The 27,978-nt window shown below is 48.0% G+C and overlaps 2 protein-coding genes across 2 annotated transcripts in view; one reads left to right on the forward strand and one right to left on the reverse strand.

Annotated features, from left to right (window-relative positions):
* SSC5D (scavenger receptor cysteine rich family member with 5 domains) overlaps positions 1 to 14,052 on the forward strand; it is a 35,969-nt gene extending 21,917 nt beyond the window's left edge. The window contains exons 12-13 of the mRNA XM_064294283.1: positions 8,467 to 8,631; positions 9,005 to 14,052. Coding sequence (XP_064150353.1) covers positions 8,467 to 8,631; positions 9,005 to 10,914 — 2,075 coding nt within the window. The 3' untranslated portion in view covers positions 10,915 to 14,052. The remainder of the gene's footprint in view (positions 1 to 8,466; positions 8,632 to 9,004) is intronic.
* Positions 14,053 to 18,117: 4,065 nt separating this feature from the next.
* Positions 18,118 to 22,836, reverse strand: SBK2 (SH3 domain binding kinase family member 2). The gene is made up of 3 exons (XM_064293192.1): positions 22,362 to 22,836; positions 19,433 to 19,635; positions 18,118 to 18,708 (listed from the first exon to the last, which is right to left on the reverse strand). The coding sequence occupies exons 1-3, from the start codon at positions 22,657 to 22,659 to the stop codon at positions 18,118 to 18,120; spliced, it is 1,092 nt and encodes a 363-aa protein (XP_064149262.1). The 5' UTR covers positions 22,660 to 22,836.
* Between the last annotated feature and the right edge of the window lie 5,142 nt (positions 22,837 to 27,978).

The raw sequence follows: 27,978 nt of genomic DNA on the forward strand, positions 1-27,978 counted from the left end.
TAATTTCACTCTTATCATCTCCATTTCTCAGCCAGTTTTTCTTGATCTTTTTTCCTGTCTCTCTCTTTCTCCTTTTGCTGTCAATTTCTCATGCTCATCATCTATTTCTCACTCTATTTTTTCCCCTAGTCAATTTCTCCTGCCATCTTGTTTTTCCTCTCACTGGCTCTAGGAGGCTTTTAAAATCTATTTATCTCTTTAAGTTTGTTTCCGGCACCATTTTTCTTTCTTGTCTCTCTCACTTGCTCTCTCCTCTCTTTGTCACTACCTCTCACTTTTATTTCTCTCACTGTTTGTTTCTTTTCCTCTCTTATTGGTCTGTTTCTATTTCGTCGTCTCACTTTCAGTATTCCCACTTGTATCCCCCTCAGGGGCTGCCTCACTTCCTACTCCAAGTGGCACCATTTCTGTTCTCACTGTCTGCTTGTTAAACTCTCTATCTCTCCCTGCTCACCATCTCTGACTGTCCTGGTTTCTGCCTCTGTCGCCTTGTGCCGCTCTACCTGTCTTTGCTTCCTCCTCCTTGCCTCAGGGGGACTTCACCCCACGTGCCTTTTCTCGCATTTTTTTGGACTCAGTACACATGCAATTGGATTGGGTACGCATGCGCCTGCCAGTCACACCTGAGAGGAGCCAGGCAGAGAATGGAGGGGTGGGAGGGGTAGGTGTTAATAGCCCTCGAGCGTTGTGACATTACTGGCGAGCTGCTCCTCTAATTGGCTACCTCGCCCTTGCCCACTATAAAAGCTGAGCCAAGCACACGTCGGTTCCTCCTGTCACTCAGGAGCTCGCCTTGCTATGGGGGAAGGGAAATGAAAGAGCAGGCCCAGGAGGTGGTATGACTTGTGTGTGTGTTGGCGGTGCAACTCAGGTTGCGAGTTACGGGTTATCACCCCCAGTTTCCGGAATCGGAACCTGGAGCTCCCAGAGGTGATGCTCCTTGTTCAAAGCCATCCAGCTACTTACAGCCAGGATTCCAGAGCGTTTGTTCTTTGCAACCCAGAGCTACCTCCCTATCCCATAGCGCCCCCTCGTGGCAGAGACAGCCATAGGCTGGGCATGGGCAGCTATGCTGAAGGTCACCGGTCCTCACCCTCAACATCCTCCTAGGGGTGGAGAAGGCAGTAATTGAGCTCCAATAATGCAAAATTACGAACTGTGCGAGAGAAATCTAAGGAAAATCAAACGTGCAACCATAATACTAGGAAGACTTGGAGGAAGGCGCCTGGTTGGGTGGGGTTGCAGAGAGTGGGAGAAGAGATAGACATGAATTCAGATTCTAATTAGCAAAGTAACCTTGAGCAAATGCCTTTACCTCTTTGAGCCACAGTTTCTTCCTTTGAAAAAAGTAATGGGGCTCCAGGGTTCTGGAAAAGAGTCATGGAGAGCTCATTTACTCTGTGCTCGGCATCACGATAATCCTTTATGTGCACGTTTCCAACAACCGTTGACATACATCCTATTTTTAACACTTTTTTTTAAAAAAATTGTTGTAAAATTATATACAACACAACATTTGCCAAGTCAACGTTTTTCACGTGTACAATCTAGTGACATCAATTACATTAACCATGTCATGCAACCACCACCAATGACCTTTGTCAAATTTGCTGTCGCCATAAACAGAAACTCATTGCTTCCTAAATAAATTTTCCCGCGCCTCCCCGCGCTTCCACAGGGACCACTAATAAAAACTTGGTCTGTGTGCATTTGCCTATTCCAGGTATTTCATTATAGGTGAGATCATATTTGTCCTTTTGTGACACTCATGTTTTTGATCAAAGAAAAAAATGAGGCTCAGAGAAGTTGAACTTTCACTCAGGAGCCACAGCTGGAATCCATTTTAAATGATTTCACACACATGTTGCACATTCAGATAGATACTGAAATAGTTGCAAGTGTGAGTTCTGGAGCCAGACTCTTTGGGTTCCAGTTGTGACTTCACGGAGATTATAATAGGCTGGGTGACCTCAGGTCTCAATCCAATGAGCAAAATGTGTGTGAAGTCGTTTAAAACCGCAAAATGTTGGTTTTTAGAGTTATTTACTGAAAATGAAAAACAGGCTGCAAGATCCCAGAGAAAGGAGTGATTATAGTAGAACAATCTGGGAAGGCCGTTGAGTCGATTCTGACTCACAACGACCCTGTTGGACAGAGTAGAATTGCCCAAAGGGCTTCCAAGGCTGTAAATCTTTACCGAAGCGGACTTTCACATCCTTTTCCTGCAGTACAGCTAGTGGGTTAGAACCACCAACATTTCATTTAGCAGCTGAGCATTTAACCACTGTTCAATCAGGCAAAGATGTCACTTTGATGACTAAGGTGCCTGACCCAAGCCATGGTATTTTCAATTGCCTCATATGCACGAGAAAGCTGGACAATGAAAAAGGAGGACTGAAGAAGAATTGATACATTTCAATTATGGTGTTGATGAAGAATACTGAATATACCATGGACTGCCAGAGGAACAAATAAATCAGTCTGGGAGAAGTACAGCCAGAGTGCTCCTTAGAAGCGAGGATGGCAACACTTTATTTCATTCACTTTGGACATCAGGAGGGACCAGTCTCTGGAGAAGGACATCATGCTTGGTAAGGTAGAAGGTCAGCAAAAAAGAGGAAGACTCTCAATGAGATGGACTGACACAGTGGCTACAACAATGGGCTTAAACATACCTACTATTGTAAGCATGGCACAGGACCGGGCAACATTTCGTTCTGTTGTACACGGGGTTTCTATGAGTTGGAGCCAACTCAATGGCACCTAACAACAACATCAACAATCTGTGAAAGCTTCATGGAGGAGCTGGAAGGGAATTCTCAGAGGAGCAAAGGCCAAGAAGGGGGAAATTTGCATTGCTGGTCTAGGGTGTTGCCAATCTCTTCTGCTAGACTTTTAGCTCTATAAAGGATTTGTATTAGTTTTCTGTTGCTGCCACAACAAACTACCACAAACAGTGACTTTACTAGTACCAGTATCAGCTGCTGCCAAGTTGATTCCAACTCATTGCGACCCCATGTGTGTCAGAGTAGAACTGTGCTCCACAGGCTTTTTCAGTGGCTGAGTTTTTTGGAAGTGATTTTTAGATCACCAGGCCTTTCTTCTGAGAAGCCTCGGGGTGGATCGAACTTCCAACTTTTCAGTTATCAGATGAGTGCATTAACTTTTTCGCTAGTGGCTTTAAAGATGCCCTGGTGGTGCAATGGTTAAGCAGTTGGCTTACAACTGAAAGGCTGGCGGTTTGAACCCACCCAGCCACTCCGTGGGGGAAAGATGTGGCAGTCTGCTTCTGTAAAGATTACAGCTGAGAAAACCCTGTGGGGCAGTTTTACTCTGTCACATCGGTTGCTCTGAGTTTGAACTGACTGGACACCTAACAACAACAGGGGCTTAAAACAACACAAATTCATTCTCTTATAGTTCTGTAGGTCACAAGTTTGATATAGATCTCACTGAGCTAAAATCAAGGTGTCGGCAGGGCTGCATTCCTTCTGAAGATTCTAAGGAGAACGCTTTTCTTTGCCTTTTTCAGCTTTTAGAGACCACTCGCATTCCTTGGCTTGTGGCCCTTTCCTCCATCTGCAAAGCCAGCAATGTTGCATCTCTCTGGCCCTTCTTCCATCCTCGTATCTTTCCCTTTCACTGCAGCTGGGAAAGATTCTTTGATTTTTAAGGACTTGCGTGATTAGATCAGGCTCCCCAGATAAGTCAGAATACTGTCCCCATCTCAAGATCCATACCCTTAGCCACCTTTGCAGGGTCCCTTTTGCCATGTAAAGTAACATGTTCATAGGTTCTGGGAATTTGTGCATGGACGTCTTTGGAAGGGAGGGGCATTATTCAGCCTACCACAGGTCTTGTGCCCCAGGTGTCTAGAACAGTGACTGGGACTCATTAGAGACTTTTGACATGTTTGCTAAATGAATGAATGACCACGGTGTAAATTTAGGGAGAGTGTACAGGTGATGAAGCTGGAAGTTTATGGAGTTGGGATTTGGATTTTCCAATCCATTAAAATATCATTTTAAAAATATATTTTTTATTTATTTTTGTTGTTGAGAATATACACAGCAAAACATATTTCAATTCAACAGTTTCTACATGTACAATTCAGTGACACTGATTACATTCTTCTACCTGTGCAACCATTCTCACCCTCCTTCTATGAGTTCCTCCCACATTAACATAAATCACTGCCCCCTAAGGGTCCTATCTAATCTTTTGAGTTGCTGTTGTCAATTTGATCCCATATAGATAGATCTTAAAAGGGGATAATGTGCAAGGCAGACACTCCGTACTAGTTAAGCTAAACTACTGTTTGATTTTAAGAAGACTTTGGGGTGTACATACAGCAATGACCAAAAAAAAAAAAGCTGCTGAGGCTGCTTATGTAACAACCAACACCTCATGGGATTTGGTTCCTTGGTTTGGAGATTTAGGGTCATGGTTTCATGGGCCATCCCAGTTAATTGGCCTAATAATTTGTTTAGTACTTCTGTTCTACCTCCTAGTTCATTGTGTAATGCCTGTGGTCTTAAAAGCTTGTGAGTGGCCATCCAAGGCACAATAATTGGTCTCTATTCACCTGCAGCAACAGAGGAAGAAGGAGAGTCAGGAATAGGAGGAGGAAATGGAATGTGTGGCTAATTGCCTCTATGAGCAACTACCTCCTTTGCTATGAAATTAGAAGAACTGGATAGTGCCTGGTTACCATTACTGGACAATTGGATCCAAGATTCTCTAGAAGAATCCTAATCAAAAGGTGGGAAATGTAGAACAGAATGTCAAATTCTCAGGGACTCTAGACTTTCTGGAGCCATGGAGGCTGGATGAACCCCTGAAACTACTGCCCTGAGATAATCTTTAAACCTTAAACCAAAAATATCCCCTGAAGCCTTCTTTAAACCAAACAATAGTTTAGCTTAACTAGTAAAAAATGTCTGCCTTGAACATTATGCTCTTTTAAGATCTAACTATACAAGATCAAATTGACAACAGCAACTTGAAAGACTAGACAGGAACCTTAGGGGGCACTGAGTTTATGTTAGTGGAGGAGGAATAACTCAGAAAAGGAGGGTAAGAATGGTTACATAACTTGAAGAATGTAGTCAATGTTACTAAATTATACATGTGGAAACTATTGAATTGAAGGATGTTTTGCTGTGTACAGTCTCAAAGACAACAACAAAATGAGTAAAACTTAGGAAAAAAATAAAAAGAAGACTTCAGGGGATATTTTTGGTCTAAGGTTTAAATATTATCTTAGGGCAATAGTTTCAGGAATTCATCCAGCCTCCATGGCTCCAAACAGTCTGGATTCCATGGGAATTGGAAATTCTATTCTGCATTTTCTCCCTTTTGATCAGGATTCTTCTATAGAATCTTTGATCAAAACATTCGGTAACGGTAGTTGGGCACCATCTAGTTCTTCTTGTCTCACGGCAAAGGAAGCAGTTGTTCACGGAGGCAATTAGCCTCACACTCCATTTCCTCCTCCTATTCCTGACTCTCCTTCTTCCTCTGTTGCTCCAGGTGAATAGAGACCAAAAACAGCATTTCTTGAGGTTTCCTAGAGAATGGATTTTGGAGACACAGATATTAATCCATGTGACAAATGCCTACTGTGTGCTAGGCACTGTGTACTAACGACTGGGGGACATAGCAGTGATGAACAGAGCAAGGGATAGGGAGCTGAAGGTTGCAATTTAAAATAGGATGGTCAAGAGACTCCTTACTAAGAAGGGAACATTTAAGTGAAGACCTCAAGAAGGTGAGGGAGAAAGCCATGCAAAATATGGTTGAAGAGTGTTCCAGGTAGAAGGAAAGCAGTGTGCAAAGGCCCTGAAGTAGAAGTGTACCCAGCTGAGCTGAGAAGCAGCCATGGAGTCAGTGGGGCTGGAGTGGAGTGGTTGATGGAGATAAAGGCAGGAGATGAGATCTGTGGTCCATTGTTAAGACTTTAGCTTTTACTCTGAGATGTGGAGCCTGGAAGGCATCAATGGAGCATTCCAGGCATAGGGAACAGCAGCTCCCCCATTACTCCCTCCCTTGAGATGGGCAAAAATGAAAATGTTTAACAGCATTACAAACATAGTTACAGCCCTTAGGTGCTGTAAAACAAAGGCAGAAGTAAGAATTGGTGCTACTCACTTAAAAGAGCAATTTGACAAGGTCTAGGGAGATACAGAAGCCCTGGTGGTGTAGTGATTAAGATCTCAGCTGCTAACCTAAAGATCGGCAGTTCAAATCCACCAGCCACTCTTTGGAAACCCTATGGGGTGGTTCTACTTTGTCCTATGGGGTCACTGTAAGTCGGAATTGACTCGAAGGCAACGTGTTTGGGGAGATACAAATGCCATCCACATAGCAATTGTACAATAAAAAACAAAAAACAACCAAACCTGTTGCCATGGAGTCGATTCTAATTCATAATGACCCCATAGGACAGAGTAGAACTGCCCATAGCATTTCCAAGGCTGTAATCTTTATAGAAGCAGACTGCCACATCTTTCTTCCACGGAGCACCTAGTTAGTTCGAACCTAGCAGCCGAACGCTTAGCCTTTGTGCCACCAGGACTCCTTCCACAATTAGATGTTGAGAAATTGTCACTGTGAGCCTGAGGGCACAGGTTCAAGGAGTCCACCACAGCGGTATTTGTAACAGCAAAATTTCAAAAGCAATCTAAACGTCCATCAACAGAGCATAGATAAATCAATGGCTCTATATTCACACAATGGAATTATAGACAGGGGTTAAAATGAAGGAACAACAGTTACATGTATTCATCCAAATAATAGCTTATCACACGCCAAGCCCTGAAACCCCATGAAGTAGTTGTAATGATACCCATTTTACAGATGAGCAAACTAAGTCATGCAGAAATTAAGTTACGTGCTCACCCAGCTAGGAAGGACCAGAAGCTAGGCAACCATATAGCCCCAGAAACATGAGGTTGGATGAAAACCAGAAAGCTGCAGAAAGACATGCACATACAATATATATGGTATATACCAGAGTATTTAACTAATTATAGAGAACAAAAGCGTGTTAAGACAATATGGTGTATAAAGACATGGTTGACTCTGAAGAAGGCAAGGGATGTGGTTAGAGCACATTAACTAGTTAGTTAATAGAGCATATTAACAAAAGCCATTAACTGTGCTTGGAATGCTTCCTTTTTTAAAAAACTATATTTTAATGAAAAAAAATCTAATCATCAAACACTAATTGTGCCGAAAACACGTGGCAATATCTTAGCACACGTCTCAGCGTCACACAGACCAAAAGAAGCATGCCCACAATTGGTGGGCTGACAATTTATCATAGGAAATCAGTTTCCATTTGTGTTCTTTATGGTGTCCTCTTAAAACAGCATTTTGGAAAGAAATCCTTAGTGATTCGCTGATAATGGTTCTTAAAATTCCTAATGAGAATGACCATCAGGTAGGATTTAATAGTTACCCTATTAATATTACAATATATAATATTTTTGTTGTTGCTAGTTGCCATCAAGTCAGCTCCAACTCACGGCAATCTTATGGATAAGAGAATGTTGTCTGGTCCTCCCACCATCTTCATGATTGTTGGCATGCTGAAATCCATTGTTGCGGCCACTATGTATTTTGAGTGCCTTCCAACCTAGGAATCTCATCTTCCAGTGCTATGTTAGACAATATTCTGTTGTGATCCATGGCTAATTTTTGTAAGCAGATCACCAGACCTTTCTTCCTAGTTTGTCTTAGTTGGAAGCCCCATATAAAATGATGTATTATATATATATTTTTTATATAAAATGATAAATATTAAACGCATATTTTTAATATAAAATGTCATTGGAGATTATCCAAGAGTATCCAGTCAAAAACAAAAAACGTTTATCCTAAACAAAAAAAGCTTATCCCATAATATTATAGAAGTGTTTCAAGCAGTTAATTCATAAAGACATTATGAAGGAGACTTGGTGGTGCAACAGTTAAGCACTCAGCTGCTAACTGTAAAGATTACAGCCTAGAAAACCCTATGGGGAAGTTCTACTCTGTCACATGGGGCTGCCTTGAGTTGAAATCGACTCGTCGGCACCTAACAACAACAACCACAACCTTCTCTATGCATCTCACAATCTTGCTTCTAGCATCATACCCTTAGCTGTCATATCAACATATCACCTTAAGATATTACGTTTCTTCTTTCTGGGAAAAAAAAAAAAATGAGTAAAGATGAGTGCCTCAGGGAATTGAAATAATAGATGTCCTTATTTTTAAGCTAGTTTTGTCACAGTTTCTGTTACCGGTAGCCAGGAGCATTTCAACTGGATCTCCAAGGCAGTGAGAGGTCAGGGAGGAGGATGGGATGAGGGGTCAGTGAAAGAGGAGGAAGCCTGAGCTGGGGCTGCAGCCCAATGGGAGTAGAAGGGTCAAACTCAAGGGAAAGTTGAAGACTCAGCCCTCATCCCCATCTCTCCCAAGGTGACAAGAACAATTATGAACTTTCCTGGACGTGGGACACACCTTCTAGAGGAGACGTGGCCAAGGGGACCGCCGCTGCAGGCATACCTGGAATCAGCATCACTACCGCCACCACCAGGAGCCCAGGCCACCCCTTTCCAACTTGGAGGGTCCATGGGGGCACAGGTGAGGGGTGTAGCTGGGGCGAGGCGACAAGGGTGCATGTGCTGAGGGTAGAGAGATGGACTCCACACTCCTCAATGATGACCCAACTCAACTCAATGGAAAAAAAGAAACGTACCCTAAAATCCCCACATCTCCCCCAGGCACTCCCCACCGCACTCCACATCTACTTGTAGCGAAGGACGCCAGGTGGCGCCTGGAGACACCCGAAGGGCAGAGAGATGGGGGCACTAGGACCGCGTGAAGTCGGCCCTGCGCCTTCCTATTGGTCGCCCCGTCCCTGAGTTTCGGCTTCCTCAGCCATGGGTGGGCGGAGCTGGACTCAGGTGGGCGGGGCGGGCTGACCTCAGACCGTCCGTCTTTTCTCCTCCTCCAGGTTCCGCTAGGAAGCCGTGTCCCGAGCGCCGACTGCGACCGGCTGCGACCAGGACGGCGCTCCCCACCCCTTCCCCAGCTCCCCCCGCGTCACCGGGGCCTCCAGGCCCACTGGTGACCTCCGACTTCGCCCCCCAGGTGACCTCTGAGCCCTCAGCTTCAAGGCGGGAGGTCACCTCCTACCCTCCTGACACTTCGACACCGACCCCTGACCCTGCCTCCTGGATGAACCCAGACCTCACCTCGACAACTCCTGACCTTGCTTTGTCCACCCCTGACTCCGCTGTGGTTTCAGACCTGACTCCGGAGCTCTCACCCACCCCACCACCCACTTTGCCCAAAGAGCTGACCTCTGACCCGTCTGCACCTGCGGAGGTGACCACTCTTCCCCCTACCTCAGAGCTGACCCCAGAGTCTCACACAACGCCAGACTTGGACACAACTTCATATCCCGACACAATCACAGAACCTTCCGGATCCCCAGACCCCTCCACAAGCCCTCACCCCACCACTCCCTCCACCACCACCACTCAGCCCTCCACAAGCCTTCACCCCACCACTTCCTCCACCACCACTACCACCACTCACCCCTCCACAAGCCCTCACCCCACCACCACCACTCACCCCTCCACAAGCCCTCACCCCACCACTCACTCCACCACCACCACCACTCAGCCCTCCACAAGCCCTCACCCCACCACTCACCTCACCACCACCACCACTCGCCCCTCCACAAGCCCTCACCCCACCACTCACCCCACCACTACCACTCACCCCTCCACAAGCTCTCACCCCACCACCACCACTCACCCCTCCACAAGCCCTCACCCCACCACCACCACTCACCCCTCCACAAGCCCTCACCCCACCACCACCACTCACCCCTCCACAAGCCCTCACCCCACCACCACCACTCACCCCTCCACAAGCCCTCACCCCACCACTACCACTCACCCCTCCACAAGCCCTCACCCCACCACCACCATCACTCACCCCACCACTCACCCCACCACCACCACTCACCGCTCTACAAGCCCTCACCCCACCACCACCACTCACCCAATCACCACCACCAGTCACCCCACCACAACTTCTCACTCCACTGTGACACCTCACCGCACTACCACTGTTGCCGGCCCCACCACAACTCTTCCTCTCACCATAACTTCTGACCCCACCACAACCTCTATGATCACTAGTATGTCCCTCCCAACCTCCTTGGGGATAGGACTTCCCTCTCCCACTCCAGCACCGATGGTTAAACCCAGCCTGTTCCCCCAGTTGACCTCTATAGGGACCCCTCACCCCTCCACATCCCGGATGCAGAGCCTAGGTCCTTTTCCAGCCTCGGAGTCCAGCCCCTCCAGGCTTTCTCCAGCCCCAAGCATGGACCCACTGTCCACTGAGGACTTCAAACCACCCAGAAACCAGAGCCTCAAACTAACCTCTCCACCTATGCAGAACCCACTCTCAGCCTCTGACTCCACTGTGAGTCCTGACCTCCACCTCTTCCCCATGGCCCACCCCTTGGATCAACCTCCCCCTGACCACATCTCTCTAGGACCTACCCCTGGTCAAAGCCCAGGCCCCTTTGGCCCATGCGTGGCCCCAACACCACCTGTAAGGGTCATGGCTTGTGAGCCACCTGCCCTGGTGGAGCTGGTGGCCACTGTGAGGGACGTGGGTGCCCAGCTGCAGAGGCTGACTCAAGCCCTGGAGCGGGACCAGCAAGAGCGCCAAGCCCTGGGGATGGGGCTGAGCCAGCTGGTGGAGGCCACCCGGGGCCTGGGGCAGCTGGGTGAGGCAGTGAAGAGACTGGCTGAGATGGCCTGGGCCCCTAGCACACCCTCGCCAACCACCACCACCCCAGAGGAGGAGGAGGAGGAGAGGCCTCTGAGGGGAGATGTGTGATTCTCTGGAATGTGCAGGGCTTGACACCAACAGGCCATTCTTGCCACTTACAACCCCCTCCCCTCAAAAAAAAAATCTAAATAAAAAGATGTGAATGACAGTTTCTGGGGGACTAGAGGAACCCTGGAGAGAGAGAATCGTGAGATTGATCTTGATTTAGGAATACCACAGGTGCCATACCAGGTGATGATGATGGTGATAATGGTCATGGTGATTATGATGGTGATGATCATGGTGATGATGGTGGTTATGATGGTGTGAATGGCGGTAATGATGATGGTAACTATGATAACAAGGATGGTGGTGATGATTGTGATGGTGAAGATGATGGTGGCAGTGATGCTGATGATTACGACGGTGGATGGTGAGGACGGTGGTGATGGTGATCATGACGATTATGATAGTGAGGATTATGATAGCGAGGATGGTGAGCATAATAGTGATGACAGTGATGATGATGGTGATGAAGATGACCACTATAGTAGTGATGACAGTAATAATGAAGTCCCAAGAGAGCAGAAATCTTTGTCTTGTTCACTGCCGTGTACCCTGCTTCTAGAACAGAGCCTGACACAGAGGTTGCACTCAATAAATATCTTTTGAATATATGAGTGCATAATAATAATAATAATAATGACTAATATTTGTCAGGTGCTTTCTATGGGTCAGGCTCTGTTTTAAGGTCTTTGCACACATCATGTTTTTTCATCCTCACGACCGCTCACTCAAGGGAATACTGTTAGCTCAGCAGATAAGGGGGTTAGCTTTGGGTCCCCAGTGCCCGCGTTGGAGACTTTGCCAGGTGTGAACCTGAGAAGCTACGTAATCTCTTAATGTGAATTTCTCCAGCTATAAATGTTGTTGGGTGCTGTCTAGTCAATTTGACTGATTGTGACCCCATGTTTGGCAGAGTAGAACTGCCCCATAGTTTCCTAGGCTGTAATCTTTAAGGGAGCAGATCACCAGGTCTTCCTCCCACGGAGTCGCTGGTGGGTTTGAAGTGTCAACCTCTCAGCAGCCAAACACTTGACCATTGTGCCACCAGGGCTCCTTACGTACAGCTCGGTAACCTTAAATATGTTCATCATGTTGTTCAACCCTCAGCATTCCCAATTTTTTCCATCACCTTTCACAGAAGCTTAGCATCCCCTAAGCGTTGTACATCAACGCTCTTAACTGCTGCTGCTTCTCTGTGCCTGCCCCTGTGTAGACTCTAAACACACTACATGCAGTCCTCACCAGGAGTCCCTGGGTGGCACAAATGGTTAAGTGCTTGACTACTAGCCAAAAAATTGGTGGTTCGAGTCCACCCAAAGGCGCCTCAGAAAACAGGCTTGATGATATGTTTCTGAAAGGTCACAGCCTTGAGAACCCTATGGAGCAGTTCTATTCTGCACACATATGGTTGCCATGAGTTGGAATTGACTCCACGGCAACTAACGACATCAGCAGTCCTCACCACAGCCCTTATAAGGAGGAACATGGATCCATTTCAGAAAGGACACCTTGCCCAGAGCCACACAGCAGAGCCAGGATCCAAACCCAGAATGATGTGATGTGAACTCCCCAGCTTTTGCCACAGCCTGGGGCCCTTGTCATGCTCCCACTGTGTGACCTTGGGCAGGTCTCTTACACTCTCTGTATCTCCTCTGTGCCTTGGCTTGCTGGTCTATCAGTCGGGGGCTAGCTTGGAAGACCCAAACTCCTATCCTTGCTCCCGCAGCCTCAGGTATGAAGCCCTCCCCTCCTCCTCCTCTCCCCAGACTGGTGCCTGGCTTGGAGGTCATGGAAAGTCACGGAGGCTGGCGCCCCCACAGTCTGCAAAGGCCAGCAGGGTCCAGTTACTCATGGGGCGAGGGAGGGTGGTAATGTGTGGGGGTCCTGATGGATGGACTCTACCCCGGGCCAATGACAAAGGAGCACGTGGAGAATTTTCTGTTCCCCAGATCTCATTAAGCCCCAAGACTTAAATAACTGCTGACTCTTGCCCTGGGGAGGGCTGAGGGAGGGCTTCTGCCTGCCTTCCTGTCCCAGGGTCAGAAGGTGGCACCCCAATTTGGAAGAAAAGGTCGTCTTTTCCATTTCCAGGTGAGAGCAGTGAATCCTGGCTTTGGACCACCCCAAAAAGGGACCAGAAAGTACAGCTTAGAGTTCAGGCTCCTGGCCCCTCTCTGCAAGCCAGAGCTGGGGGCTGTTGGGCACTCTGGCCCAAGGTTCCTCCACCCCCGCCACCCTCTGCCAGCCCCAAAGAAGTGGGTGCTTAATTACCGGATCACTCTATCCCTGCTTGGCTAGGCAGCTAAGCCCAAACATCTGGCCCCAGGGCCCAAGGCCAGGATGGGTGGCCAGCCCCCACCCACTGCTGGCCCTGACCCTGGATGCCTCCCATGGGACAGCTGAGACTGATCCTGTGTCTGCCAGCTTGCAACAAGCCCAGAACAGTAGCTACTGAGGTCTAACAAGCTCAGATGCAGAAAAATCATATGACAAAATTCAATACTCATTCACAGGTTACAAACACCAGAAACTCTTAGCCAAGTAGGAGCAGAGGAAACTTCCTAAGTCAAATAAAGAGTGGGAAGGAAGACACTATGTGACATTTTCTATGGAGGATAGGATTGTTTACACAAAAAATCCGGAATAATTGAGTGGACAAATTGTTAGCTGGATTAATATTCTGTTGTATGCATATACCACATTTTGTTTACCCATTCATCTGTTGATGGGCATTTGTATTGTTTCCACTTTTTTGGCTGCCATTAATAGTGTTAACTATGAACATTTGTATACAAAGTTTTGTGTGGACATGTTTTCATTTTTCTTGGGTAGGTAATTAGGAGTGGAATTGCAGAGTCATATAATAATTCTATGTTTAACTTTCTGAGGAACCACTGAATTGGTTTCTATAGTCACTGCACCATTTTACACTCCCACCAACAATGCCCAGGGGTTCCAGTTTCTCCATTTCCTCCTCAACACTTGTTAATGTTGCTTGATTACAGCCATTCTGGTGGATGTGAAGTGGTCCTGAAGGCTTTCACAACCTCACTTCTCTGTCTTCGCCATTCAGGTGCCCCAATTCCAGTTTCCTTCAAGGGAGGGATGAGTGCCTCACCAATGCGCCAGCACACACTCGCACTTTCACACACTCATTCTCACACACACATTTTCACATATACATTCTAACACACACTCTCATATACTCACACACACTTGCACAGACGCACAGCCACACTCTCACACATACTAACACTCACACACAGACTCTCACATATACACATGCATATACTTTCATACATGTACACACTGACTCTCACACTCACATATACACCCACGCATTCCCTCACATACACAGACTCTCACACTCACACATTCATCCTCTCACAAGATTCTCACACACACTTGCATCTACACTTACACACACTCAATCTCACACACACACAGACTCTCACACTCCAGTATATACCCACACACGCTCACTATCTCACACACTCACAGACCCTCACACACACACTCACTTTCACATACACTCTCACACTCACACACCCACACCTACCCACACATTCTCACACACACTCACACATCCCCAGTCCCCCTCACAGGCCCCTCCTCCCACCCTCTTCACCTGCTGATGTTGGATGTGGTATAAGACCCTGGCCTGAAGTGGATCTGGGTTCAAATCCCAGCTCCACTATTGATTGGCCTGCTGTGTGAGCTCCGGCAAGTACCTTGGCCACTCTGAGTAGCTTGTGCCTCATTTGTGAAAGGGGCGGGATTCAAGGGACCGCCTTTAGGAAGGGAGGAGTCAATGCCTTCAGCCTGGAGGGAAGCTACTTGATGAGCAAGCTGCATTATTAGCTCTGCTGTCACTTTCCAGTTAATCCTCAACTGCCAACACCAATTAACACTTCTGGCAGCCTCCCCCCTTGCCCCCATCCCACCTCCTGTCTCCTCTCACCCTGCTCCACCCTCATCCCAGACACCTCCTGCTTTTTTGGGGGGCACATTCTTGACCTCATTGCTTGGGGTATTTCAGATTTATGGGTAAGGTGGTGGCAGGAAGTCCTGATACAAGTCCCTTTCCTCCATCAGCTTTTACTCTGAGGACCCTCTACTCCAGGAAGCCCATATAGATTCCCAGGAAGGACAGGGTTTCGTGTTCCTTCTCTGGCTTGAACCTTGATTGAAAGGGTCCTTGGGGGTCACTCCACACAACCCCCCACAACACCTCGGTGGCCACAGCAGGGGTTTGGTGTTTGCAGAGGCCAGGGAGAGGGCGACACACGATCCAGCCCTGAGTTGTAGCCTAGTTCTGGGCTGGCAGCCAAGGAGGGCACGGGAGAGGAAGAGAGAGTGTTTGCAAACAGGGCGACTGCCAGGAAGGGGCCCAGGCAAGGGGGGGCAGGTGTGAAGGAAAGAAGGGCCCAGGTGGTGACTGTCAGCAGCGCCTGTGTGACCTTTCTTCATCTGCTGCACACACACACACACACAGACACACACAGGTCCAAGGTTTCAGACACGCAAACACAGGATCCAATACCCACACACAAAGACACATGCAAACTCTCATTCCCTTTCTCTCTAATACACACACACACATATGCACAATTACTTAAACACACTCAGGCTCAAACACGCAAAATCATATTATCATCCACCTACACAGACACAAATTCCCATTCTCTCTCTCATAAATACACAAAATGTACAAAATGGTATTATCATCTACCTACAGAGAGACCAAAACCCTCTCTCTCTCTCCTCTGTCTCACACACAGTTACGTATACACACACACAGACTCAAACTCTCATGTCGTTGTCACTAGTTGCCAAAATGCACAACATCATATTGCCGTCTACGTAGTACAGAGACACAAGCTCCCATTTTCTCTCTCTCTCTCACGCACGTAATTACTTACACACACACACACACACACAGACTCAAACTCTCATAGAAACACAAAATGCGCAAGTCATATCATCGCCCACATAAGAAGAAACACCTTCAGACCTTCATTCTCTTTCTCTCACATACAGATATGTACACAGTTACTTATACATACACGGAGGCTCAAACTCTCCTGCTGTTGTTCGTTGCTGTCGAGTTGATTCCGACTCATGGCGACCCCATGTATGCAGAGTAGAACTGTTCCATAAGGTTTTCAAGGCTGTGATCTTTCAGAAGCAGATCACAGACCTGTTTTCCAAGGTGCCTCTGAGTGGTTTCGAACTGCCAACCTTTTGGCTAGTAGTTGCATCACCCAGGGACCCCAAACTCTCCTAGACACACAGGTATACAGAAATACATGCTCCAACACACACAGGGGGAATAGATCAAATGAAGAACCACCTTCAAGACAATGAATGCCACGATACACCCAGGGCTACCATCTGCTAGAGCTGATGCCCTGATTTGAACTTCTAGCCTCGAAAACTGTGAAGCAATAAATTTCTGGACTTTAAAGCCACCCACTTTGTGGTATTTTTGCTATGGCAGCACTAGGTAACTAAGACGAGGCATATCATAAAAAGGGGGCAACTCAACATATGGGTTGAAGAAAATAGCCAAGGGAGTTAGGTGGGAAAGAAACTCAATAAGACAGAAAAAGAGAAAAATGAAGGAAGGATCCAAGGATGAAGAGTTAAAGAGGACAGCAAGATGAGACTTGAATAAACAGGTGGGTTTGTTTATTTGACAAATATTTACTGACCATCTACGGTAGGCCAGAGATCTTTCCAGACATACGGGACACAACAGGGAACAGGGCAGGCAAAGATCTCTGTCCTCCAGTTTACATTCCTGCAGGACAATACAAAATAACCGCAAAAAGTAAGTTATTCAGTTAGAAGGGGGTAAGTGCCATAGGACAAAGGGAAATAGAATAGAGGAGGGGGAGTCGATACTGAAGTTGTCAAGGATTTCAGTCTACTTGGATCCACAATCCACGCCCACGGAAGCAGCAGTCAAGAAATCAAATGATATATGCATTGGTCAAATCTGCTGCAAAAGATAGCTTTAAAGTGTTAAAAAGTGAAGATGTTACTTTGAGGACTAAAGTGCACCTGACCCAAGCCGTGGTATTTTCAATCACCTCACGTGCATGCGAAAACTGGAGAATGAATAAGGAAGATCAAAAAGAATTGGCGCCTTTGAATTATGGTGTTGATGAAGAATATTGAATATACCGTGGACTGTCAGAAGAATGAACAAATCTGTCATGGAAGAAGTACAGCCAGAATTCTTAGAAATGAGGAAGGACATCATGCTTGGTAAAAAGAGGGTCATTGAAAAAGAGGAAGACCTTCAACAGGACGGATTGACACAGTAGCTGCAACAATAGACTCAAACATAGCCATGATTGTGAGGATGGCACAGAAACGGGCAGTTTTTCATTTTTTGTTCTCTTGTACGTAGGGTCGCTATGAGTCAGAACTGACTCAACAGCACCTAACAACAACAACAAGGAGATTTACAAATGTGAAGTTGGAAGCAGGCTGCAGTACTACATTGGGTGGTCACAGCGGGCTTCACTGAAAAGGTGGGACTTAAGCGAAGATTTGCAGGAGGTAAGGGAAGGAACCAAGAGCACTGCAGGCAACAGGAACAGTAAGTGCAAATGTCCTGGGTTGGATGGAGACAGATATAAATACAGACTCTCAGAGACACCCCACAGACCAAGAGAAGGATAAACAGGTGGTCCCCGACTTACAACTTATTGGAGTTACCATGACCAACCACACTTAGGACTGTCTTTTTTTTCTTAATCATATTGTTAGTAATATACACTACATACAATGTTGCAGCGGGTAATTTGCTGGTGATATCATTCTCAGATGTTCACTCGAAGATGTTCAATGGTATGATTTACTGTTCAAAACACTGCCACGTAGCAGGCTATGAAAACTAAAAAAAAAAAAGAGGTATTTGACTTAAGTCAGAACCAAGTTACGCTGGAGTTGTTGGAACAGAGCCTCATTGTGAGTCGAGGACTACCTGTAGAAAGAAGTCTGTAGACACAAGAGATAAGAATGACAGGGAGGGGAAAATACTGAGAGACAGAGATGAAAACAGACCGAAGAGAAACCAAAGGCCACCAAATGGATCCTGAGAAGACCTCAGAATGTGGGACCAATTGCCCTTTCTGAGTCTTCCCAGGCCAGACACACCACTCATTTCTACCTGTCTTCCCTCCCCAGCCCTTCTCACTCTCTGTCATCCACATCCCTCTTTCCCACACTTTCACCTTTCCCCTCCCGCTGCCTCCAGGGCTGGCCCAGGTAGCCCCTGACAGAGCTCACGGGACACCTCTTTCGGGGGTGAGGGTCCAGCAGCCCCCACAGCAGAGCATCCGCCACAGGCGTCAGGCCAAACCAGGGCTGTGGGCGGTCCTGGGGCTGCCTTGAGGCCTGCCAGATGAGGAAGTCCTCATAGAAGGGGTCAGCCTCTGCCAGAGGCTGGTCCCAGGGGAAGTAGCCAGTGAGGAGGCAGAAGAGCAGAACCCCCAGAGCCCAGGCGTCCAGGGCAGGTTGGATGGGCAGGCCTTCAGGAAGAGGTGGTGGGCCACAGAGCTCGGGGGCGGTGTACGGGATGGGTGGCCCAGCCAGGCGGAGCAGGGTCCCACGGGGCCGCGTGTGGCCAAAGTCGGTCAGCTTGACGTGCTGGCAGGTGGGGTCGCACACCAGTACATTCTCCGGCTTGAGGTCGCGGTACACCAGGCCGTGGGAGTGGATATGCTCCAGGGCCGAGGCCAGCTGGGCTGCACAGCTTTGGGCTGCTGGCTGTGGGAGGCCCACCTGTGGGGAAGAGGCTGTCAGGGGCCCCTTCACCTGCCCTGACAGCTAGAGGGAGACTGAGAAAAGATAGCTTCTCCTCAGCCCCAAGAAGCAGGTCCTGGGAGACTCAGGGAGAATTGAGGAGGCCAGGAAGAATCAAGGACCTTAAAAAAATTGGCTGCAATGAGACCTAAAGTGACTCCGTGAGGCCCAGTGCCCCCAGCGTGGCCTAGTGGGAGCCCGTGAGGCCCAGTGCCCCCCAGCGCAGCCTAGTGGGTACCCGTGAGGCCTGGTGTGCCCCAGTGAAGTCCAGTGTTGCTAAGTGAAGCCCAGTCAATCTCCATAGGGTGTAGTGTCTGTCGATTCTGGGATGTCAGTGAATTCCAGGAAGACCTAACTTTTCAGTGAGGGCTGTGAAGACCATTGAGACACCTCCAGGGTCTAAGTGAGGCCCAAACAAACAAACAAAAAACAGTTGCCGTCAAATCGACTCCAGCTCATACTGGCCCTATATGAGAATAGAATTGCCCCATAGGGTTTCCTAGGCTGTATGTAGTCTTTATGGAATCAGATGGTCAGGCTTTTCTTCCATGGCACCACTGAATGGGTTTAAACCGCCAACCTTTAGGTTAGCAGTCAAGCGCAAACCATTTGCACCATCCAACAGTGAGGCCCAGGTGGTTCAGGTGCATTTCTGTGAGGCCCTACAAAGCCCTCTGAAGCAGGGTCAGACTCGCCTACCCACCTTGGGCTGAATGAAGGCGATGAGGTCCCCATGCAGAATGGGCTCCGTCAGGAAGCTGTAGGAGTCGGCCGACTCGATGCCGATGCCGTAGGAAGCCACAATAGCAGAATGCGTGCCCAGTGAGAGGCCAACACAGAACTCATACAGGAAGCCACGGAGGGAGGTGGAGGCCTTTGGGAGTTGCTTCAATGCCATGGGTGTGCCTGAAGGGAGCAGAGAGCAGATGGGGGGAGTGGGAGAGCAAAGGGTCACAGGAGCCAGTGTTATGGATTGAATTGTATCCCCTAAACAGATAGGTTGAAGTCCTAACCCCTCGCTATGGATTGAATTGTGTTCCCTAAAACTGTGTGTTGGAATCCTAACCCCTATACCTGTGGATAGGAGTGCCTAGGTGGCACAAACAGTTAAGTACTTGACTACTGGTTGACAGGCTGGCAGTTCCAACCCACCCAAAGGCACACTAGAAGACAGGCCTGGTGATCTGCTTCTGAAAGGTCACACAGCCTTGAAAACCGTACGGAGCACAGTTCTACTCTGCACACATGGGGTTGCCATGAGTGGGAATGGACTTGAAGGCAACTAACAACAACAACAACAACCCTGTGGATGCGATTCTGTTATGTTCATAAGGCCATATCAGTGTATAAAATAGTGTTCCTTAAACCTAATTCTGAGTTTTGTCCGTCCTGTTAAGGATTGAATTATGTCCAAGAAAGAGATGATGATGTCCTAACCCCGTACCTGTGAATGTGGCTTTATTTGTTTCCTAGGGCTCCATGGCAAAATACCACAAATTGGATGGCTTGTGAAAACAGAAATTTATTCTCTCACAGTTCTGGTTCTCGAAGCCCAAATCAGGGTGTCAGCCAGGCCATGCTCTATCAGAAGGCTCTAGGGGAAAATCCTGTCTTGTCTTTCTTGGCTTCTGGTAGACTTGGCTTGTCATAACAGGGTCTTTGAAGATGTTACCAGTTAACATGAGGTCACACTGGAATAGGATGGCTCCTGGTCCAGTATGAGTGGTGTCCTTATAAAAGAGGGGAAGAGACACAGAGACAGACATAGAGGGAAGACAGCCATGTGATGGTGGAGGCAGAGATTGGAGTTACTCTGCAGCTGCAAACCTGGACTTCAAACCGGTTCTGAATGGTTCAGTCATGGCCGATGGAAACGAGGGCAGCGTACACTTTGCATAGCAACCAAATCTCTTGCACATCAGCTTTTGACCTGAGTGGGAAACAGGCAGCGGTACCCCACTCAAAGATGGCAGCCAACCGTGCCTCTTTGAATGTGTGTCCCTCTCCACAGTCTTGCTAATGATCCAATCTCCCACATCAGGAAACTTTCAGGAGCCAATAATCCACTTTCCAGCATAAGGAAACTTTCAGGAGTCTGATGGGATTGGATTACTGGCAGGGCTGTGGAGAGCAACACGCATTCAAAGCCGAGCAGTTGGCCGCCATCTTTGAGCAGGGCACCGCTGCCTGTTTCCTACTCAGGTCAAAAACTGATGTGCTATGCAGTGCATACACTGCCCTTGTTTCTGTCAACTGTGACTGAGCTGTTTAGAACCAGTTTAAAGCCCTGCTGCAAACCAAAGAACACCAACAATTGCCAGAAGCCACCAGAAACTAGGAGAGAGGCATGGAATGGATTCTCCCTCAAAGCCATCATAAGGAATCAACCCTACGGACACCTTGATTTTGGACTTCTAGCATCCAGAACTGTGAAAGAATACATTTCTGATATTTTAAGCCACAAGGCTTGTGGTACTTTGTTATAGCAGCCCTAAGAAACTATTACACATAGGGTTTCTATGAGTCAGAATTGATTCAATGGCAATGGGTTTTGGTTTTATTCCTGTTTTGTGGGAAGGATGGAGGATGAGAATATGCTTGGCAAAAAGGCACCAGATGAGAGGGAGTGTTATGGGTTGAACCGCGCCCCCCCCCCCAAAATTTATGCTTAAGTCCTAACTCCCGGTATCTGTGAATGTAACCCTGTTTAAAAATAGGGTCTTTGAAGATAAAATTACTTAAGTTAAAATGAAGTCACATTGGAGTAGAAGGAGCCCCTGGTGGTGCAACTATTAAGCGCTCTGCTGCTAACCAAAAGTTTGGCAATTTGAACCCACCCAGCAGCTCCGTGGGAGACAGATCTGGCAATCTGCTGCCATAAAGATTATAGCCCAAAAACCCTACGAGGCAGTTGTACTCTGTCATGTGGGGTCACTACGCAGTTGTACTCTGTCATGTTGGGGGCACCACCCAACAAGAGGACTGGAATAGAGTGGGTCCTAAGCCAATCTGAGTGGTGTCCTTATAAAAGAGAAGAAGAGACAGAGAGACAGAGGGAAGACGGCCATATGACTACAGAGGCAGAGATGGAGTTAGGCTGCAGTTACAAACCAGGGAAGCTAAGAAAGAGACAGGCAGATCTCCCCTATAGCCTCCGGAGAGAGCGTGAACCTGCCGACACCTGAATTTGGACTTCTAGCCACCCAACTTGTGGTATTTTTAGGGCAGCCTAGAACACTACTACAAGGGGAGCTTGTATGGCATACCTACCGCACACCGGCTTTACTTAGTGCTTGGTGGACTCCATCTCTCAGGATAATCCCCACAGTGACCACGAAATCGGCAAAATGAGAGAACTATGAGGGCAGGGACTCTGTCTTGCTCTCTATTGTCCCCAGCAACTAGAATAATTGAGAGGCGCTTGGAGAATCAATATTGCTTTCGGTCTAGAAATCATCACACGTTTGCAAAGGAGAAAGACTCTCTAGAGAGGTCAAGGTAGCCTCCAAGTTCTCATAGCACAGAAGCAGCGATTGTAAGACATGAATCAGGTCCACCAGAAGACCCAGATTTGCCAGCTTCCCCCTGGGCCCCCATCCCCACACTACACCTCCATCCCCAGGCCTTGGTACCTTTCTGGCGATGGGTGACCAGCAGGACCCGGCCAAAGCGGCCCTGGCCCAGGGGACGCGCATCCTGGTACAGTTCATCCACCTCAGCCCGGATGAGGGTCTGGGCACTCAGTGCCATCATGTCCTCCAGCACCAAGGCGGCCTCCTGGCCCTGCTGAAGCTCCTCTGCTGTGAGGACCCCCAGGCCCTCCTGAGCCCCATCCTTGGCGGCCCCTACCTCCGCCTGTTTCTCTTCTGACTGTTTGCCGGGCATCACTGTAATGGCAGACACAGACAGGGTGACCAGGGTGTGGTCCATAAGACCTGGAGTCCAGGGAGAAGGGGCTGGGATCTGGACTTCTGAGTCTGAGGGAGGAAGGGGCTGGAGCCTGGATTTCAGGGATCTTTGGGGAGGGGGAGACTCGGATCCAGACTCCTGAACCGCTTGGGGAAGGAGGGGACTGTGGACTTGGATTCCTGGGTCTGAGGGATAAGAAGAATGGGGGGCCCAACTCTAAAGACCTTTGAGGAAGAAGGTGCTGGGAACCTGTCCTCCTGGATCTCTGATGAGGAGGGGCTGGGGGCCTGGACTTTTGGGTCTGAGGGAAGAGGAGCTGGGGCTGTCAGAGGTGGACCTCAGGCCTCTCGAGGGCTTGGGAATGATCCTAAGTCCTCCTTGCTCTCCTCCAGGACCTAGGCATCCCTGGCCCTGGTGAGGGAAGCCCCACCCTCTGCAGCCCCTGGGGGCAGCGAGCACCTGTTTGCTCTTAGGAGACAGAAACTACTCCTCTACCCCAGTGGCCTAAGTCTGTTTGCTTTGGAAACAAGGTTGGGGGTGTCTCGAGTTATGTGGTTCAGCTTTCACCCTTGGGCCATCAAGTGGCACAGGGTTGTGGGGGCGGGGTCGAACGACATCTGTGACCTCAAGCAGGACTTCACCTCACACCAGCAACTGGCCTCCCTGCTCTCCAGGCACCTCAAATGAAGGAGGAGACTGAGTCACAATAGGTCCCCAGGCACCTCCACCTTTGAGCCAGGAGTCAAGGTCTGCGATCCCCTCATCCCTCAGACCCAGGAGTCCAGACCCCTAGCCCCTCTTCCCTCAGACCCAGGAGTCCAGACCACTAGCCCCTCTTCCCTCAGACCCAGGAGTCCTGACCCTCAGCCCCCTCCTCCCTCAGACCCAGGGGTTTTGACCGTCAGCCCCCTCCTCCCTCAGACCCAGGGCCAGGACCCCACCCCAGCATCATTCAGGAACTCAGAGTCAGTACCCCCCAGCCCATCCCTCTCCTAGAGCCTTATGCCACTCACACAACTTAGGAGCCCCAGGATCTCTTTCTCTAACACTAAACCGTCTTGTAGCCCCATGGTCCAACCCCGCTCCCCTGAGGGACACAGGACTCAACACCTGGCCATTTCAACCCCAGGTGCTGCCCTCCTCAGCCCGTTTCATGCTTGCCCTCCTCCTGACCCAGGTCAGACCTCCAGGCCTCACCTTCTCCCAGGTTTCCTGACCCTTCGGCTGCCTGCTATGGTCAGCACCCGGCACTTAGTGCCCATGCCAGCGGAGACTGCCCAGGAGCAAGACCCGCCCCCACCTAGGGGGTCGTGAGGCCCCGCCTCTGGCCACGTCCCTCCCCCTGCCCCCCTTGGAGACAGAGCGACATCGTGTGTTGACTCCCAGAACTGGCTGTGGACAGACATATGGCCCAAGCCCAAGAGCAGCCTCTCCTTGCTCAGACCCAGGAGTCCAGGCCCCCAGCCCCCTCCTCCCTCAGATCCAGGAGTCCAGGCCCCCAGCCCTGTCTTCCTGCAGACCCAGGAGTCCAGGCCCCCAGCCCTGTCTTCCCTCAGACCCAGACATCCAGGCCCCAATGGAGTATGAACTCATTTCTCTAAGCTGCCACTCCCTTGACCCCATCCCAGCTGCCCTCCATCAAAGTCTCCACTGACAGGTCCAACACAAGTGTTTGAAGAGAGGTGTCCTGGGGACTAGACACTGGGGTCCTGTTTGGGGAAATGATGAGACAACGAGATTCCAGAATGATGCAGTGAGAGATGACCTCAGACGTCCATCCGGAAGGGCAGGATCAGAGAGGGTGGGAGCAGGTGGTGGAGCAACTGGGAAGAGAGGGACCCTGAGGGGTGAGGGAAAGGGAAGGGGATGACTGTGTTCTGCGCCTGTCAAGTTCAAAGTGGATCAGGTAACGCTAAGGCCTGGACACCTGGGTCTAAGGGAGGAGGGGCCTGAGGATCCTGACTCCTGGGTCTGAAGGACAAGGGGACTGAGGGCCTGGACTCCTGGGTCTGAGAGAGGAGGGGCTGGGTGCCCAGACTCCTGAGCCTGCAGAAGGAGGGGCTGGGGTCTATAGTCCTGGGTCTGAGGAAGAAATAACAATAACAATAAAATATGAGGAATAACAACCACTGTGGTCAGCACAGGTCCCTGGGTGGAGCAAATGGTTTGTGCTCTACTACTAACCTAAAGGTTGGCAGTCAAACCCACCCAGTGGCACCTACAAAGAAAGACCTGACTATCTGCTTCCGTAAAGATTACAGCCATGTATGGCCCCCAGACTCCCTTTTAACTTAGTACTGAGGTCACTCCTGAGGTTCACCCTTCAGCCAAAGATTAGACAGGTCCATAAAACAAAATGAAACTAAATGGGCACATCAGCTCAAAGACAAGGATGAGAAGCCATGAGGGGACAAGAAAGCTGGTAACAGGGAACCCAAAGTTGAGGAGAGTGTTGACATGTTGTGGGGGTGGCAATCAATGTCACAAAAACAATATGTGTATTAATCGTTTAGTGACAAACTAATTTGTTCTGTAAACCCCCCTCTAAAGTACAATTAACAAAAAGGAAAAAAAAATAAAAATAAAGAGCATTTACTATGTGTTAGGCAAAAAAAAAAAAAAGAAAGATTATAGTCATGAAAACCGTATGGAGCACAGTTCTACTCTGTAACATCGGGTTGCCATGAGTTGGAATTGACGGCAAAGAGTTCCGTTTTGTTTTTTTTAGTGCTCAGCACAGGGAGGCTAAGCCAAGGTCACCCAGTCACTGACTCACGGTGGGACTTTGGACAAGCTCGCTCCTTCCTCTGGGATGACCACATCCATCGCTCAGCTTTATAGTAAGATGACTGATGTGAACACTTTTTTTTTTTAATTGTGGTGACAATATAACAAGGCATATGCCATCACAACAATTTCTACATATACAATTCAGTGACTTTGGTTACATTCTTCAAGTTGTGCAACGATTCTTGCTATCCTTTTTCAAATCATTCCACCACTATTAACATAAATTCAGTCGCTCCTAACCAAAAGCTTCCTCACTTAATTTTTTTTTTAATAAACGTTTTATTTTGGGATAATTTTAGACTTGCAAAAATAGTGCAGAGTTCCCATAGCATACCCCTCACCCAGCTCCCCCTAATGTTAACATCTTCGAGACTGACATTGGCAAGTTGTTGTTAGAGGCCAGGCTATTTTGTAGTTCGCCCATTTTTCCACTAACATCTTTTTGATTCTATGATCTAGTCCAGGATACCCCACTGCATTTAGTGACTTGACTTTGTTTGTTTGTTTTTTATTGAGGTAAAATTCACATAACACAAAATTAACCATTTTAAAGTGAACAGTTCAGTGACATTTAGTACATTCATAATGGTGTGCAACGACCAGCTCTATCCAGCTCCAGAACATTTTCACCATCCCGAATGGTCTGTGTACCTATTAAGCAAACTCACTTTTTTCCTTTTTTTTTTTTATAATTTATTTTATTTTGGTGGTTGTTGTTGAGAATATACACAGCAAAGCATACACCAATTCAATAGTTTCTACATGTACAATTCAGTGACATTGATTATATTCTTCGAGTTGTGCAACCATCCTTACCCTCCTTTTCTGAGTTGTTCCTCCTCCATTAACATAAACTCACTGTCCCCTAAGGTTCCTATCTAATCTTTTGCGTTGCCGTTGTCAATTTGATCCCATACAGATAGATCTTAAAAGAGAGTAATGCTTAAGGCAGACATTCTTTACTAGTTAAGCTAAACTATTGCTTGGTTTTAAGAAGAGGGCAGGGGATATTTTTGGTTTAAGGTTTAGAGATTATCTCAGGGCAATAATTTTGGGGGTGCAAACTTGCTTTAGAATTTAGAAAGAATCTATAGTAAATTCCTGTGAAGACTCACACTTTCCTATCCACAGGCGTTTATTGAGCCTGTAACCTATGCCTCACCCTGTGCTTGGTGCTGGGACACAATCTTATCCACTCAGCCCTGCCCCCGAGGACAAAAACCACCACAAGCTAGAGGCACACATGCTTTCATGAAGGTTTGTTAGTTGCCGTCAAGTCAGCTTCCACTCATGGTGACCTTACATATAACAGAATGAAACATTCCCCCATTCTGCACCATCTTTATGAACCTTGGTATATTTGAGTTCACTGTTATGGCTTTTGAGTAGGTCCATCTCATCGAGGGTTTCCCTAGTTTGTGCTGGCCCTCCACTTTACCAACCACGATGTCCTTTTCTAGTGATTGGTCTTTCCTGACGATATGTCCAAGGTAAGCAAGTTGCAGTCTCACCATCCTTGCTTCTAAGGAACATTATGGTTGTATTTCTTCTAAGACTGACTAACGTGTTCTCCTGGCAGTCCATGGTATATTCAATACTCTTCACAAATGCCACAATTTGAATGCATCAATTCTTCTATCTTCCTTTTTCTTTGTCTGGCTTTCGCATGCATACAAGGAGATTGAAAAGACCATGGCTTGGGTCAAACACACCTTAGTCATCAGAGTGACATCTTTCCTTTTTAAAACTTTAAAGAGGTATTCTGTCATAGATTTGTCCAATGGAATATGTCATTTAGTTTCCGGACTGCCGCTTCCACGGGTGTTGATTGTTGATCCAAGTAGAATGAAATCCTTGAAAACTTCAATTTCTTTTCCACTTATCATAATGTTGTTTATCAGCCCAATTGTGTGGATTTTTGTTTTCAAGTGCAGACCATAGTTGGAAAGGGTAAAGGAGATGCCCAGCAGAGGAGACACCCAAGCTAACCTGGGTAAATAGCAAGGTCCATCAGAACCTGTGCTGGCCCTTAGGAGCAAAGGGTCAGGAAGACAAACCGAGCTTAGATGATTACAAACCATGGTGCTCTGTGCCCGAGGGGAGGTAGCACAGGGTGCTATGTGGAAGGTTCTAGAAATGAAGACCAAGTGCATCCTGGACAGTCTGAGATGGAAGACAAACAAAAGATAGAGACACAGATCCCTCTGATACAAGCTCCCGAGAAGGACATAGAGAACACTGTGGGGGTGCCATTTCCTGGACCTGTGGAGCTTGGAGAAAGGTGCTTTTGGTGGACAGTTTGTTGTTGTTGTTACATGCCATTGAGTAGATTCCGACTCACAGCGACCCCGTGTAACAGAGTAGAACTGCTCCACAGGGTTTTCTTGGCTGTAATCTTTACGGAAGTAGATTGCCAGATCTTTCTCCCTTGTAGCCACTCGATAGGTTCAAACTACGAACCTTTTGTTAGCAACTGAGCACTTAACCATTGTGTCACCAAGGCTCCTGGTGGAGGGTACAGTATGTGCAAATATCTGTTGGCTGGAAAGT

Source organism: Loxodonta africana, chromosome 11, assembly GCF_030014295.1.
Source record: "Loxodonta africana isolate mLoxAfr1 chromosome 11, mLoxAfr1.hap2, whole genome shotgun sequence".
NCBI classification, from domain to species: Eukaryota; Metazoa; Chordata; class Mammalia; order Proboscidea; family Elephantidae; genus Loxodonta; species Loxodonta africana.